The sequence below is a fragment of the Engraulis encrasicolus genome, chromosome 10 (genome assembly GCF_034702125.1).
Source record: "Engraulis encrasicolus isolate BLACKSEA-1 chromosome 10, IST_EnEncr_1.0, whole genome shotgun sequence".
NCBI classification, from domain to species: Eukaryota; Metazoa; Chordata; class Actinopteri; order Clupeiformes; family Engraulidae; genus Engraulis; species Engraulis encrasicolus.
Window position 1 is genome coordinate 45,192,082 of NC_085866.1, and position 15,968 is coordinate 45,208,049.

General features: G+C 43.8%; 1 protein-coding gene across 2 annotated transcripts in view; it reads left to right on the top strand.

Annotated features, from left to right (window-relative positions):
- Positions 1 to 15,280, top strand: part of si:ch73-181d5.4 (death-inducer obliterator 1) — a 41,271-nt gene extending 25,991 nt beyond the window's left edge. For both annotated transcript variants that reach the window (XM_063209051.1, XM_063209052.1), the window contains exons 13-17: positions 267 to 1,128; positions 1,427 to 1,580; positions 1,833 to 1,922; positions 6,789 to 6,984; positions 7,590 to 15,280. In XM_063209051.1, the coding sequence (XP_063065121.1) occupies positions 267 to 1,128; positions 1,427 to 1,580; positions 1,833 to 1,922; positions 6,789 to 6,984; positions 7,590 to 14,626 (8,339 nt within the window). In that variant the 3' untranslated portion in view covers positions 14,627 to 15,280. The remainder of the gene's footprint in view (positions 1 to 266; positions 1,129 to 1,426; positions 1,581 to 1,832; positions 1,923 to 6,788; positions 6,985 to 7,589) is intronic.
- The last annotated feature ends 688 nt before the right edge of the window (positions 15,281 to 15,968 follow it).

The window sequence follows — 15,968 nt, forward strand, 5'->3', positions numbered from 1 at the left end:
AATGTGATGTGCTATCTGCTTATATACTATAACATGTCATCGTTCACTCCCCTCCCCCATCCCTCCCATGTGCGCTGATTGTTTTTTGGTAATTGCTGACATGAGTAATATCCTCCCAGAAGATCTATCCTAGATGTAATACGGAGGGAGATGTATATTAACCAGAGGTTTACATATGGCAAGGCTAGGCTATGATGTTAAAGGAAATATTATTTCAAATGTAACCAACTCAAAAACTATAACTTGCTTTAATTTGTCTTTTATAGGCCAGATATCGTCTGAGGATTATGATAACGAGCCTGAACTGAAGAGGATGAAGAAATCTGAGTCGGAGAGCAAACAGGAGACAGTCCAGCAGACAAAAACGGAGACATTGCTGATGAGGAGACCTGTACAGGAGACTTCTCAGATGACTAGACCTCCACAGGTTAAACAAGAGACGTCTCACAAGTATCGACCACCAGCACAAACGGTACAGGACACATCGCACAAAGAGAGACCATCTGTGACAAAACAGGAGATGTCTCACAAGGAGAGTCCTCTGCAGACAAAACACGAATTGTCTGACAAAGAGAGACCTCAGACAACACGGGAAACATCTCAGAAGGAGACACCTCTGCAGACAAAACAGAATACTTCTCAGAAGGAGACAACTCCTCAGATAAACCCAGAGGCATCTCAGAGGCAGAGGCCTCCTCCCAAGTCAATCCTGAAAGACCGTCCATCTAAGACGGGTCGCGTTGCCGAGAAAAGGGCTGCTCCCACCACACCTCGTGTCGAAGCTCCGGTTATGGAATCCCCCGCCTCTCCTGTGCCCGAGGACACTCAGGATGAAGAAGAGAAGGTCTCTGACTTTACCCCCATCGTGATACCTGAGGTGTCCATCGTGTCCATCACAAGACAGGACCCGCGTACTGCGGGGTACCGGCCTATTCTTCCACCCAGTGTACGCCAACCAGTGACGCCATCACCACCCACGACACCCATAACCAGTGAGCCTAAGGTGGTCAAACCACCCCAGCTGAAGCAACTGCCCTTACCTCCACCACCTCCTAAATCCATCCTCAAAACATCCAATCCCTCATCATCGTCAGTCAGATTGTACTCCAGCTCCCGCACAACCAGCAGGTATTTGTTCTACGATTGTCTTTGAACAAACCTGCCTATCTGAAAAATAAAACCCCTTTACATTTAATTCATTGAAAAAAATGAAGTCGGTAGGCTTGTAGTGCAGTAGTTCTCTTTCTATTGAAAAATGTCAACTACATCATAACACCGTTGCTATGACTGATTTAGACTTATAATGGGGGCTCTGTATCGAGGAGTTTATACTACAATACTGTATATGCATTGGTATATGCTATCATGATGTATCATGTATTGCTGAAAGGTTTTTGTTTTTCTTCCGCTTTTTTTCACAAAACAGCATGGCATCATCCCAGCCTGCTCCAGACAAAGACACACGTCACTTTCTGCTGAAGCAGGAAACTATATGGAAAGGATTTCTGGACATGCCAACGGTTGCCAAGTTTGTTACCAAGGGTTACCTCATCTCTGGAACCTCCAACTACTTGAGAGAGGTTAGCCGACACTGCTTTTCTTTTCAGCGTTTCAGCGTTTGCCTCTACTGAGACAGAATAGCATGATTACAAGGAAATCCACATATGGAAAGGCACATACTGATATGATGACAGCTGAACGATTATGGTTCATCTTAACAACTGATGTATTAATGGGATAACTTATGATACAATTGTGGTTTCTGAGATATTCTGATTGCTTTATGATGCCAGTCTATTTTTTTAACCTATTTTTATGTTATTTTTTGCCAGGACATACCAGACACCATTCACATAGTGGGTAGAATACTGCCCCAAACAGTGTGGGATTATATAGAAAAAGTGAAGACATCTCCCACTAAAGTAAGTTGATCTAACATTGTTCTTCGTATTTGTATATACAGTTTAAATAAATACAGTTGCAACCAATGATACAGAATAGAGGGGATAGGCTACGTTCTAATCTGAAGTGAAGCAATGGCAGGGGGGTGGGACTAGACCCGGAAACCAAGTCAATTTCAGTTGAGCCAACGCGGTAAGGGGAGACTGCTGCAAAGGAAAATAAGACCAGCCAGGTTCAGCAAGTCATTTGTTCCCTCTGCAATCAGAATTGTTAATGAAAGACAGATCCCAGCACGGGACTTGACACTGGTGTGTGTGTGTGTGTGTGTGTGTGTGTGTGTGTGTGTGTGTGTGTGATGTACTTAGGGGTGGGTATTGGCAAAGGGTTCACGATTTGATGCGCATCACGATACACATGCCACGATGCGATTCTATCACGATGCATTGCGATTCATGTACTACTGTGATGCATTGCGATATTTACTTCAGTAAATGTGTAAAATACAGCTTATTTGTCAGTTGCTGTGTAGCTTTCTTAAGTCAGTTCATTCTATTTAAGCATTCTATCATCTGGGAGAGGGCTTACATCACAACAGAAATATTACCTATTCTCTACTGAACAAAATAACCCGTGGCAAATCTAATTTTATTGTTATCAAATAATCAATTGTCATGAATCCATGCAGTATATTGAGAAAATAAGTATCACGATACCTTGTCATGAATCGATGCATTGTATCGTGAGAGTAAGTATCGCGATGCATCGATATGACGATTATTTTGCACACCCCTAGATGTACTGTAGCAGCCTAGCTGTTTGGGAGGAGTTAGAGAGGCATGGGGGAGGGGGGTGTATTTATTTATTTTATTTATTTCATTTTATGCATTTATTTTGTTCTTAAGTCCTGTCTACCTTTGTATATGCACCTTGGCCACTTGAATTTCCCTTTTGGGATAATAAAGTTGACTTTGACTTTGACTTGAGAATAAAACTGCCAATTCCCATTCATCTCTATTAGACGGGGAGGAACGGTAGCCTACCATGCACCCCCCCCACAACAAAACGCCACATGACTTTTTTTAATCTTCAGGATGTCCTGAATAAGAATTTGAGTGGTAACAGTCATATAACTCACTCCCACTATGATTTTTCACATCATATTGTATATGACCCCATGCATTCTAGTCCTATGTAGTGGTACACTGCCAAGGCCTCTAGAGCCATGATGCAGTTGGTAATAATAGCTTATGATATACCATATGAAAGATTGGAGTCTGTAGTATACATATATTATACTGTATTTGGTGTACCTTTTGCATAGCAACAGTTGCTAGGCAAAGCATCTTCCTTAGCTACCAGCATCAGTGATACGGTTCCTCTGCGATTACATTGTGTTGTGATGTCTGGATCCAGACGGCTTTTCCCAAGTGCCACATGACTTCTTTGAACCTCCAAGATGTCCCTAATAAGAATTTGAGTGGTAACAGTAATACATTCCTACTGTACATCATATTGTACATGACCCCAGTATGCTCTAGGCCAGTGGTCCTTAACCTTTTTCTCTCAGCGCACCCCCTTACCTGTTCACAAGACTAGCCGTGCACCCCCAACCCAACATGTATAACGTGTACAAGCACTAAAAAAGGATTTTAGTAATGTATTACAATGATTTTTGCCTGAGATATTAATGAAAACCGTAATGACTTTAAATGGGGACCAAAACATGTTTCAATTTGGTTTAGGTTTTGGCCTAATTATAATGTTTCCAAGCAGAATTTTGGTCACAACCTCAACACAAACAACATTCTGCGCACCCCCTATAATGTCTGGCGCACCCCCAGGGGGTGCCCGCACCCCAGGTTAAGAACCACTGCTCTAGGCTATACGTTTTAGTCCTATGTCGTTATAAACTGTCAAAGTCTTAACAGCCATTTTGCAGTTGGTTATCATAGCTTGCCATATACCATATGTAAGCTTGGAGTGTGTAGTTTATGAATATTATATCATATTTTTAGTGTACCTATGACATTTGGAAAAAATATACTTGGCTCAGTTATATGATGTGAGAGCTCTGGTTTTTTTTTCAATTCTTTAAATGACTTACATATACCGGTATATAAAGACCTTATAAGCACTCCATCACTCAACCAATTAACCAATCACCAACCACCACCCAATCAATCAACCAATCACCAGCCATGTTCTGGTGTTCCACTACCGAATTCTGCCATTCCTCCACCATCAGAGACCCTTACAGTATATGATGGAAATGCTTGCTTCTACAATATGATGGTAAATGGCCCTGGAAAATACATCAGAGTTATCAGCTAATACAGTAATACAGTAATGGAATGTGTATAATTGTGTGTAATGTATAATTTTACTGTGCATCTTTTTTAAATTTAGAACATTCCAGACACATTTGCAGAGATTTCCTCATTGCTATTTGACAGCATAACTACCTCTAGATGTGGAGACACCATTTTCAGCACAGACCAATACAGTACAGACCCGAATCCATCAAGTCAATGGAAAGGAAACGCTGTGGCTGTGGAGAGAAGTTAATTACAGGGGGTGGAGCAACAAAACGTACCACGGAGTGGAAACAGTTTTTAACGAATGAGGAAAACAAGGTGCAGTTTATCAGGCTTCTATTAAAGCAATGGAGTGGTGATAAGTATGCTTCAAAATTGCAAGGCCGCAAAGTCATTTTTATCTGTGGAAAATGTGCATACCTTCTTACATCAGGGGACGGTTTGACAACAAGAAAGACTGATATTCCATTACTCAGGTCATCACAGGAAGAGACCGACACCAGGATTGTCCTTGACAGCCAATAGACAGCTGCAAATGAGCATTATACTAACATACCGATCAAGAGTCCTGACTCTGACCTATTCTTCATTTTGCTGCACTTTGCTGGAACCATGGGCATCAACATCCTACTTGACACTAAGATACAGAGAAAGTCCAGACTGATCAATGGCAGACAAACTGCAGCAGAACTTGGCCAAGAAAAGTGCACAGCTGTACTTGGTCTCCATGGCTTCACTGGGAATGATGCGACAAGTGCATTCCAGGGCAAAGGTAAACTTCTTCCTCTAACGAAGATGTTCAAAGCCCCCCGGTTTGTTACCAACCTTGCCAAACTTGGTGAAACCTGGACAGTGACAGAAGCCCTTATTGATGATTGTGAAAAATTCACATGGGCCTTGTATGGCGGAAAGAAAGCTGAAAAGGTTGATGACATGCGATTGAACATCATTGACAAACTTTGCACCAAACACGGAAAGTCTATTCCTGGAAATGTGTACATGGCTTTGCTACCACCATGCAGAAAAAGCCTCACGCAGCATGTCCATATAGGGTTCATTTTCAGGTTGCCCTGTGGAAAAATTCCATCCGTGGGTCAAGGACATGGGTGGTTAATGGCATAAAGAGGTCTACAGCCCCTGTGGTATGAAGGTGAGAGTCAGCCACAGAGGTTGGAGGACATCTGTGAAGTCCACTGTGATGATAACAGTGAGAGTGATGTTGAAAGTGATTGGTCAAGCACAGACAGTGACAGCAGCAGCGAATGAACTGTCTGCCCTGGACTAAACCTTTCCCCAAATGTTCAATAAACTTTGTTTATGATTCAACTTGTTTCCTTCTATTGTGGTGTTGTGCTCCAACTTGCACAGATGTGGCAGTGACACATACAGTACTGCTCGCTATATTGTCAATATTTCCAGTAGTTAGTAATTAAACTATTATTATACTTTTACAAATTGTTAATGTATTTTCCTGTAAGGTCTTTATATATGTGTATGGTTGTATGGATGAGTCATTTAAAGGATCAGAAAAATGAAAAAAAACTCACACATCATATAACTGAACCAAAAATGTTTTTCCAAATGGTACACCAAAAATATGTTATAATATCCATAAACTACACACTTCAAGCTTACAGATATGGCAAGCTATGATAACCAACTGCAAAATGGCTGTTAAGGCCTTGACAGTTTACAACTACATAGGACTAAAACGTATGGCCTAGAGCATACTGGGGTCATGTACAATATGATGTACAGTAGGAATGTATTACTGTTACCACTCAAATTCTTATTAGGGACTTGGGAAAAGCCATCTAGATCCAGACATCACAACACAATGTACTCGCAGAGGAACCGTATCACTGATGCTGGTTGCTAAGGAAGATGCTTTGCCTAGCAACTGTTGCTATGCAAAAGGTACACCAAATACAGTATAATATATGTATACTACAGACTCCAAGCTTTCATATGGTATATCATAAGCTATTATAACCAACTGCATCATGGCTCTAGAGGCCTTGGAAGTGTACCACTACATAGGACTAGAATGCATGGGGTCATATACAATATGATGTGAAAAATCATAGTGGGAGTGAGTTATATGACTGTTACCACTCAAATTCTTATTCAGGACATCTTGAAGATTAAAAAAAGTCATGTGGCGTCTTGTTGTGGGGGGGGTGCATGGTAGGCTACCGTTCCTCCCCGTCTATATGGAAGACTTGAGAGAATGCATCTCTTTGCCAATTCTTGCAGTCTTGCCGTCCATTTCAAACAAGCCAAATATTGTTTTTCTGCTGGCCCTTTATTTCAGAGAGCTATTTAAATTGTTTAAATGACCAATGAGCATTGTTAGTTGACTTGATAGTTAGAATTCTTTTAGAATTCTTTTGATTGACCGTCAAACGCAACCACCGTCCTATCAGCGCTGGTTGTCAACATTGCTAAGGAACGAACGTGGACATTTAAGGCAAAAAATGTTGAATGGAATACAACAGAAGAATGCAGTCCATGTATATACAAGTACATCAGTGGTTACAATTAATTGTCCTCTCTTCTGTTATTTTTCAGGATCTGTGTTTGATCCGCTTTCACCCAGCAACGGACGAGGAGGAAGTGGCATATGTGTCCCTTTTTTCATACTTCAACAGTCGCAGGCGTTTTGGTGTGATATCCGATCGCTGCAAATTCATCAAAGACTTCTACCTCATGCCCCTTGGAGCCAAAGAATCCATCCCTTCACTTCTACAACCACTCGATGGACCAGGTGTGTGTATTAATTCTTACAGTTTTTTCTTATTATTATGATATATAAATATGTAGAACAAAAAGCTCTATTAAATTAAATGTGCTTCAAGTTTTCTGTTGTAATGATGGCAACAGTATACTGCAGTAATTTTGGAAAAGATGCTGACTGATATCCCCCCCAAAAAAATCAAGTTTCAATTTTCAACTCGCATCTAATTCATGAACACTTACAGCTACATTTTTTAAAGGTGCATTGTGTAAAATGGTGGCCAGATTAGGTATTACAAGTCTATGCTGCTCATTTAAGCTGTGCCGTCTGTTGCCAAATTTCACCTTTCATGAATATTTACAAAATAATAAACTAATATGTATTAGTATGACCAAAGTACATTCTGGAAATAAACTACTAAAATTATTACACAGTACACCTTTAAAATCAGTAACTGCATCCTTGCTCTACTTTGCTTTGTCAAGTTTTTTTTAACTAATTTATTTGACCATATTTCAGCAAGAAATAAATGAACCAGAACTGTTGTGGCTCAGACTGACATGCAATGCATTTCAATGTTAACTTCTATTTTTATTTTTATTTTTATTCTATTTTTATTCTGTTTTCTAACACAGGATTTGAACGGAATCGCCCGAACCTGCTGATTGGCTTGGCCATACTTCAGAAACCAAAGCCTCCCGAACCCAAGGCCGAACAAGCCAATGAAACGAGATTCAAAACACAGACTACTTCTGAGGCACCCGGTGGTGGCTTTTCCACGCACCCACCCATGCACGCGAATCCCAGTGACTGGCTGCCTTATGACCCAGAGATGCCCATCTGCGCGACCCCACCAGGATCCCCCGACTCCTCCTCCTCAGGCTCAGTGTCATCTCCGGCTGATTTAGCCAACACTGTTCTTTCAATCATTAAGGCACCCCCTCCTCCTTCTAGCTCAAACACTGTCAGTGACCCCAAAGCTAACCCTGATGACACCCCCCTGAAAACAATTCTGAACACACTGTTTGGGAAGAAGGGGGTCCCGTCTGGCAACACAATTGACATAGACCAACAGAGCTCCTCCACAGAGAAAAAATCCTCAGTCCCAGGCCCCCCTGCAAACTCTGCGGTTGACGTGATCGTTCAAAAGTACGGGAACATGTCAAAAGTTGATCAAGTTGAGGAAAGTGTAATCAGCAAAGACAATGATGATCGACCATATGACCCAGAAGAAGAGTATAATCCAGAAGTAGAGTATGGTATGTTGAATAAGCCCAGCACTACCCCAGTGATATCAGAGCCAGAGGATCATGATGACAGGCCTTATGACCCTGAGGAGTATGACCCAGCTGTGGGTTATATTCGTGATAGCCCTCTGAGCCCAGACCCAACACCTGACAATAAACCTGTAGTAGAAGAACAAAGGATAGAGAAGGAAGTTGCTTACGATCCAGAGGACAGTACTTTCTTTGAAGAAATGCAGGCTGATCTTGTGGGTGTATCAGGTGGAGCCAGTGGCACGGTAGTGCTCACAGATCAACAAAAAATGCTGCTAGAGTTGAACAAGCAGATTGAGGAACAGAAACGTCAACTGGAGCAACAGGAGGAGGCTCTGTCTCGGCAAAGAGAAGCTGCAGGCATATCCATGGCTCACTTTTCTGTCTCAGATGCTTTACTTTCACCGCCAAGAACTTCTTATCTGTCACAGTGTGATTTGTTACAACTTGTAGAAAAGCAGAGTACAGATGCCAATGCTGCTAGTAATGATGACATTCTGAGTATTAATCAGAGTAGGGATCCGAGGCAAAGGAGAGATACAAGCCAACAGGATACAGAGCATGACAGCAAAAACACACCTTCAGAAACGGCAACGTCAGAATTGGCAATGGCAGAATCGGCAAATTTAGAGTTGGCAAAGTCAGAGTTGTCAGAGAAGTCCCAAACAATCGCTGAGAAAGAAACATCTGAAGAAGGGTCATTAGCACATGATGAAGATGAGAAAACAAGCAATGAGCAAATAAACACAAAAAAGGTATCACCTGAGAAAACACGTGAAAAAGTGAAGGACGGTAGAAGTCGTGGTAGAGAGCGCAGAAAGTCAGATACACATAGAAGATCAAGAAGTTCCAAATCAGACACTGACAGGCCCTCTTCACGAGACCGAAGCGCTGATGCTTCTCGTCATTCACGTCACAGGTCTCGCCATGAACATCGCCGAACATCTCACAGAGATACTCTGGATGTGTCATCAAGGAAAAGACGGAGTGAAGATGATAGACATGAGGGTAGGCACATGCAACCCCATTCAGACAATGAAAAGCGTCCTCACAGAGAGCGGTTTGAACACAGTCATCAGAGAACTTTATTAGGAAAACATGGCAGAAGGCGGCACCATAGATTGCAAAGTTTGAGAGAAAGTCGAGCCCGATTAGAGAGTGCACGGGACCCTTTTTCTCGTCGCCGTGAAAGGGAGAAATCTGCCTCAGATGACCAATTAAAAGATCAAGGTCAATCCACAAAGCCAATAGGTTCCTCTCCAGGACAGTTCTGTGACCATGACAGTCCAACACGCTTAGAAACACCTCTTGACTCAAATCAGTATGACTCCCCTGACACACTAATGCATCAACAAGGACCAAGGGGATCATTTGAGCCATATCCTGGAGAACCATTTCAAAGTACAACCCCCAGAGAATCTCCTCAGCAATCTGGGCCATATAGGCCTCATCACAGGCCTTTAGATGATAGCCGTCACCCCAGAATGCATAGAGCTTGTTCACTTGATTCCCAGAATATCCCAGAAAACAAAAAACCTAGAGGGTCCTCTCCAGGAGATGGCCGCAACTCTGACCGTCATGACTCCCCTCATGAGCGAAGGCGTCAAGCAGGGCCTAGAGGTCTACTTGAACAACGCCCTGGACAGCCTTTTGAAAATACAGCCCCCAGACAATCTCCTTCAAGGTCTCAATCTCCACAAGGTCCTCATCCAAATCAATTTGATCGTAGTCATCACCCCAGAATGCCCAGAGCTGGGTCACATGACTCTCAGAATAATCCTGAAGACAAAAAACCAAGAGACTCCATTCTAGGAGAGTACCGTGACCATGCTGGTCCACCACGCTTAGAAACACCACTCAACTCAAAGCAGAAAAATGCCCCTGACACACCAATACCTCAAACAGGACTTAGAGGTCCATTTGAACAACACCCCAGGGAACCATTTCAAAACACAGGTCCAAGACGATCTCTTCAAACTGGACCACATGGGTCTCAAGACCGTCCATTTGATGGAGGTGGTCACCCCAGGTTACGTAGAGCTGGTTCACATGATTCTCAGAATCATCTTGAAGACACAAAACCAAGAGACTCCCTTTTAGGAGAGTTCCGTGACCATGCTGGTGCACCAGCAGCACTCCAGCAAAATGTCCCTGACACACCGATGCATCAAGCATTACTTAAGGGGCCAATTGAACAACATCCCAGGCAGCCTTTTGAAAACACAGGCCCCAGACGATCTCCTTCAAGATCAGGACCACACGGTCCTCATCAAAATCAATTTGACGGCAGCCGTCACCTTAGAATGCCTAGAGCTGGTTCACATGATTCTCAGAATAATCCTGAAGACACAAAACGACGAGACTCCCTTCTACGAGAGTTTCATGACCATGATGGGCCACCATGTGAAACACCACTCCAATCAAACCAGCGTGACTCCCCTCACGAACCAATGCATGAAAAAGGACGTAGAGGTCCTTTTCAGCAACATCCTGGAAATCCTTTTGAACATACAGACCCCAGGCGATCTCCTCCACGATTTGGGCCACAAGGTCCTCATCACAGGCCATTTGATGGAGACTGTCACCCCAGAATGCGTAGAGCAGGTTCACATGATTCACAAAATAATCCTGAAAACAGAAACCCAAGAGGCCCTCCTCAAGGAGAGTTCCATGACTATGACTGTGACCGTCCACCACACTTCGAAACACCATTTCACTTAAATCAGCATGACTCCCCTCACGAGCCAATGGGTCAACCAGGACCTAGAGGTCCTTTTTTACAGCATCCTGGACGGCAGGCTTTTGAAAACACAGGCTCCAGGCGATCTCCTTCAAGATTTGGTCCACAAGGTCCTCATCACAGACCGTTTGATAGTGACCACCACAGAATGCATACAGATGGTTCACATGTTTCACATAATAATCCTGAAAACACAAACCCAAGAGGCCGTCCACAAGGAGAGTTCCATGGTCATGATAATGACCGTCCTCCACACTTCGAACCCCCATTTCACTCAAGCCAGGATGAATCCTCTCACCAGCCAATGCGTCGTCCAGGACCTAGAGGTCCTTTTGAGCAGCATCCTGGAGACTGTCATCCCGGATTACGTAGAGATGGTTCACATGATTCACAGAGTAATCCTGAAAACTCTAACCCAAGAGGCCGTCCACAAGGAGAGTTCCATGGTCACGACAATGACTGTCCCCCACACTTCGAACCCGCATTTCACTCAAACCAGGATGAATCCCCTCACCAGCCAATACGTCGACCAGGCCCTAGAGGTCCTTTTGAGCAGCATCCAGGAGACTGTCATCCCGGATTACGTAGAGATGGTCCACATGATTCACAGAATCATCCTGAAAACACAAACCCAAGAGGTCGTCCACAAGGACCAGGACCTAGAGGTCCTTTTGAGCAGCACCCTGGGGAATCTTTTGAAAACATAGGACCCAGACGATCGCCTCCAAGATTTGGATCACAAGGTCCTCATCAGAAGCCATTTGATGGAGACTGTCAGCCCAGAATGCTTCGAGCCGGTTCACATGATTCACCTAGTAATCCTGAAAACGCAAAACCAAGAGGCCCCCCCCAAGGAACTTTCAATGACTGTGACTTTCCACCACATTTCGAACCACCATTTCACTCAAACCAGCAGGACTCCCCTCATGAGCCAATGCGTCAACGAGGGCGTGGAGGTCCTTTTGGACCACAAGGTCCTCGTCACAGGCCATTTGATGGAGGCTGTCATCCCAGAATGCGTAGAGCCGGTTCTCATGATTCCCAGAATATTTCTGAAAACACAATACCAAGAGGCCCTCCTCAAGAAGACTTCCACAATAATGATTGTCCACCACACTTTGAAACACCATTTCATTCAAATCAGCATCAACCAATGCATCAACAAGGCCCTAGAGGTCCCTTTGAGCAACATCCTGGAGAACCTTTTGAAAAAACCGGCCGCACAGGATCTCCTCCACGGTCTGGGCCACGAGGGCGTGGAGGTCCTTTTGGACCACAAGGTCCTCGTCACAGGCCATTTGATGGAGGCTGTCACCCCAGAATGCGCAGGGGTGGTTCACATGATTCCCAGAATAATTTTGAAAACGATAATCCAAGAGGCCCCCCTTCAGGAGAGTGTCGTGATTTTGACTGTCCACCACACTTTGAAACAACATTTAACTCAAACCAGCATGCACCAATGCATCGACCGGGACTTAGAGGTCCCTTTGAGCAACATCCCGGAGAACCTTTCGAAAACACAGGCCGCACAGGATCTCCTCCACGGTCTGGGCCACGAGGGCGTGGAGGTCCTTTTGCACCACAAGGTCCTCGTCACAGGCCATTTGATGGAGGCTGTCACCCCAGAATGCATAGAGGTGGTTCGCATGATTCACAGAATAATCCTGAAAACACAAACTCAAGAGCCCCCCCTCCAGCAGACTTATGTGACCAAAACCATCGACCGGGACCTAGAGGTCCTTTTGAGCAACATCACGGAGAAACTTTCGAAAACACAGGCTGCACAGGATCTCCTCCACGGTCTGGGCCACGAGGGCGTGGAGGTCCTTTTGGACCACAAGGTCCTCGTCACAGGCCATTCGATGGAGACTGCCATCCCAGAATGCTTCGAGCTGGTTCACATGATTCACAGAATAATAATGAAAATATAAATCGAGGTGGTCCCCCTCCAAGAGAGTTCCGTGACCATGACTGTCCACCTCGTTTCGAAACACCATTTCACTCAAACCAGCAAGAGTCTCCTCGTGGGCCGATCCATCAACCAGGACCTAGAGGAGCTTTTGAGCAACATCCAAGAGAACAAACTTTTGAAAATGCAGGACCAAGACGATCTCCTCCGCGTTCTGGACCACAAGGGCCTCATCACAAGCTGTTTGATGGAAGTACTCGCCCTGGAATGCTTGGGCCTGGCTCACACGACTCTGAGAATAACTATGGTGAACCTGCTCCCCTACACGCACACAGGGGTAATCGAGGTGGCTTTTCTAGTCGTGGCTCCCATACAGGGCACTCTGAAGTACAGGATAGAGATTTCGAAAGGGGCATGCAGAGACCACATTTCCATCATTCAAACAGATTTGATGAACCGAGGGGAGGTAGTCCTGCAGAGGACAGGAGAGGGCCTGATATCTGCCGACCAGGTCCCAAGGAGGGTTTCAGAGGCAGGCAGATGGTGGAAAACCGGAGAGGCTCCATTCCTGATGCCCCAGATATGCCCATGAATACAAGAGCTCCCTTGCATCCTTTTCCAACATCAGCATCACCTCAACACCAGCAAGCTGCAAAAGACCAAAGCCCTTCACGTGTTGATCAGCATAACAAGGAAAGTCATGCTCCAGGAGCGGTTGCAGATCGCAAAGATAATCTCCCGAAGACAGTCTCACCTCAGCGCAAAGATTCTTTAATAGAACAAAGCCCTCAGCGTAGCAAGGGAGGTCATGGCCCAGGACAATTGGCAGAACACAAAGACGATGTTCAGACATCAGTCTCACATCAGCATGGACAAGCTATAAAAGAACATAACTCTCCACTTGTTGGTCTGCCAAACAAAGGAGGTCATGGTCCAGGGCAGGTTGCAGAATGCAAAGATGATTTACCAACATCAGTCTCAACCCAGCGCCAACAACAGCCTTCAAAACAATTAAGTCCTCCATCTAGCAGCAGCGGTAATGCACCAGGTCAGTCTGCAGAAAGCAAAGACCAGACAAGCGTGAGTGTTAACAAACGAGATACTGTGCCGGATTCACCGCGGACACCACGGCGCCACACTGCGGGTCTGCTGCCTACTCCCCCAGGGGGTCCTTTTGGCTTTAAGCCATTGTTGCCGCAACCTCATCCAAACCAACTACAGCCTCGGCCCCTACAGAACTCACCTGGGCAAAGAAGGGGCAGTGTTGAAAAAGCCAATTTTGGTCCAGGTAGAGTCAGAATGAATGAAGGCCAGCTTGAGGAAGGTTGCCCACCAAATCAGAGAAAAAATGAGGAGCCTTTACCTCTTCTCCCACAGGAATTTCCCAGAGAGCAGGGAGAGGAAGGGCGGATGTCTGATGGTGGCTTCCCCAGAGGTAGAGGGAGGCCGTGCCCCAGGGAGCAGGGCTGGAAAAGGGGTCACTCGAGAGGGAGAGGTGGTGGCCAAAGTAGTGGAGGAGACAGTGGACAGAGTGAGGGTGAAACAAGGGGGCCACAACATGGACGGGATCCAGGTTTTGACCCAAGAGATGCAAAAAGACCAAGAATGGGAAACGGAGACCCTGATGGAGATGTTCAATGCAGTGGCCCAGAGGGCAGTAACCGTGGTTTTCGTGGAAGGTCAAGGGGCAGGAGGCCAATGGGTGGAGGATTTAGGGGCTTTGGTAGAGGACGCAGGGGCAGATAAAGCAAAGGGGAAAGATCTTGGAGAAAGATGTATTAAAAAGAATAAATCATGGGAGACACAAAGTTAGAACACTTGATTTATTTGATTTAGTGCTATTTGATTTAGCCTATCAGTTAATGCAAGTGAATGCATTATGTACATATTTCATAACATTTTGTTCTGTAAAGTTTGATACTGTGTTGACAGCTCCCAGTACTGTAATAACTGCATTTGAGGACATTTACAATACCAAATAATTGTGCACGGAAATTACATCTGGCTATTGCATACAGAATGCCATTATGTAATGCACACATCTGTCATTTACATCTGTTGTTAACTTCTTTCTGTACAATGTCAAAATTTTAAACTACAAATTACAAGAAGCTGTTGATGTTTTATTTTGAGTTTCTTAGAGGAGCGTTATGAACCATAATGGTTTAATTTGGTTAAATGTTATTTTTTTTCATGTGTGTTTTGTTAGAACTGATTGATACATGTTTTTAGTGAGGAGTCACAGCGTTAACTGTGTTTGACTTTAAACTTGAGTCTTCAGTTGTGTCCTCGGTGATGAGGAAATAAAACAATAGCGTTTCTGATGTAACCTTTGACAGTCTTTTTTATCCACCTTTAAAAAAAAATCACTGAAGGGTAAATAAAACTATATTATGTATATGTTTTGCTATTGTGATTGATGTGTTACAGGTAATTCATGTTATATTGTTATAATATAGGGTAGGATTTTGAATCAATCTCTTAGGTGTATGCCTGCATAGCAGATGTAGAGGCTTATACAGTTATACTTCTGTGTTTACTTTTAACACATGGTAGAATTAATTGAAACTAAATGCATTGCTGTAATGTAGCTTCCTAGACTTTAAGATGTTTCATTTCTTACTAAAGGTGCACTGTAAAGGATGGTGGCCAAATTTGATTTGACATTTTTCATGAATATTTACAGAGTGAAAAACTAGGCATATGAGTATGACCAAAGTACAGTAAGTTTTGCTGTTAAAAATGTCTATTTCTGAAAATTAAAGGGACACTGTGTGAGATTTTTAGTTGTTTATTTCCAGAATTCATGCTGCCCATTTACTAATGTTACATTTTTCATGAATACTTGCCACCACTATCAAACTCTAAGTATTCACTATGACTGGAAAAATTGCACTTTTCATACATGAAAAGGGGGATCTTCTCCATGGTTCGCCATTTTGAATTTCCAAAAATAGCTATTTTTAGCTGCAAAAATGACTGTACTTGGACCACAGAAAGAATTTGTTTGTTACTTAGTAAACTTGCATGTAAAGATCAAATTAATAGGCAGCCCAGTGTCAATGAGCAGCATAGTTGAAGTACCTTT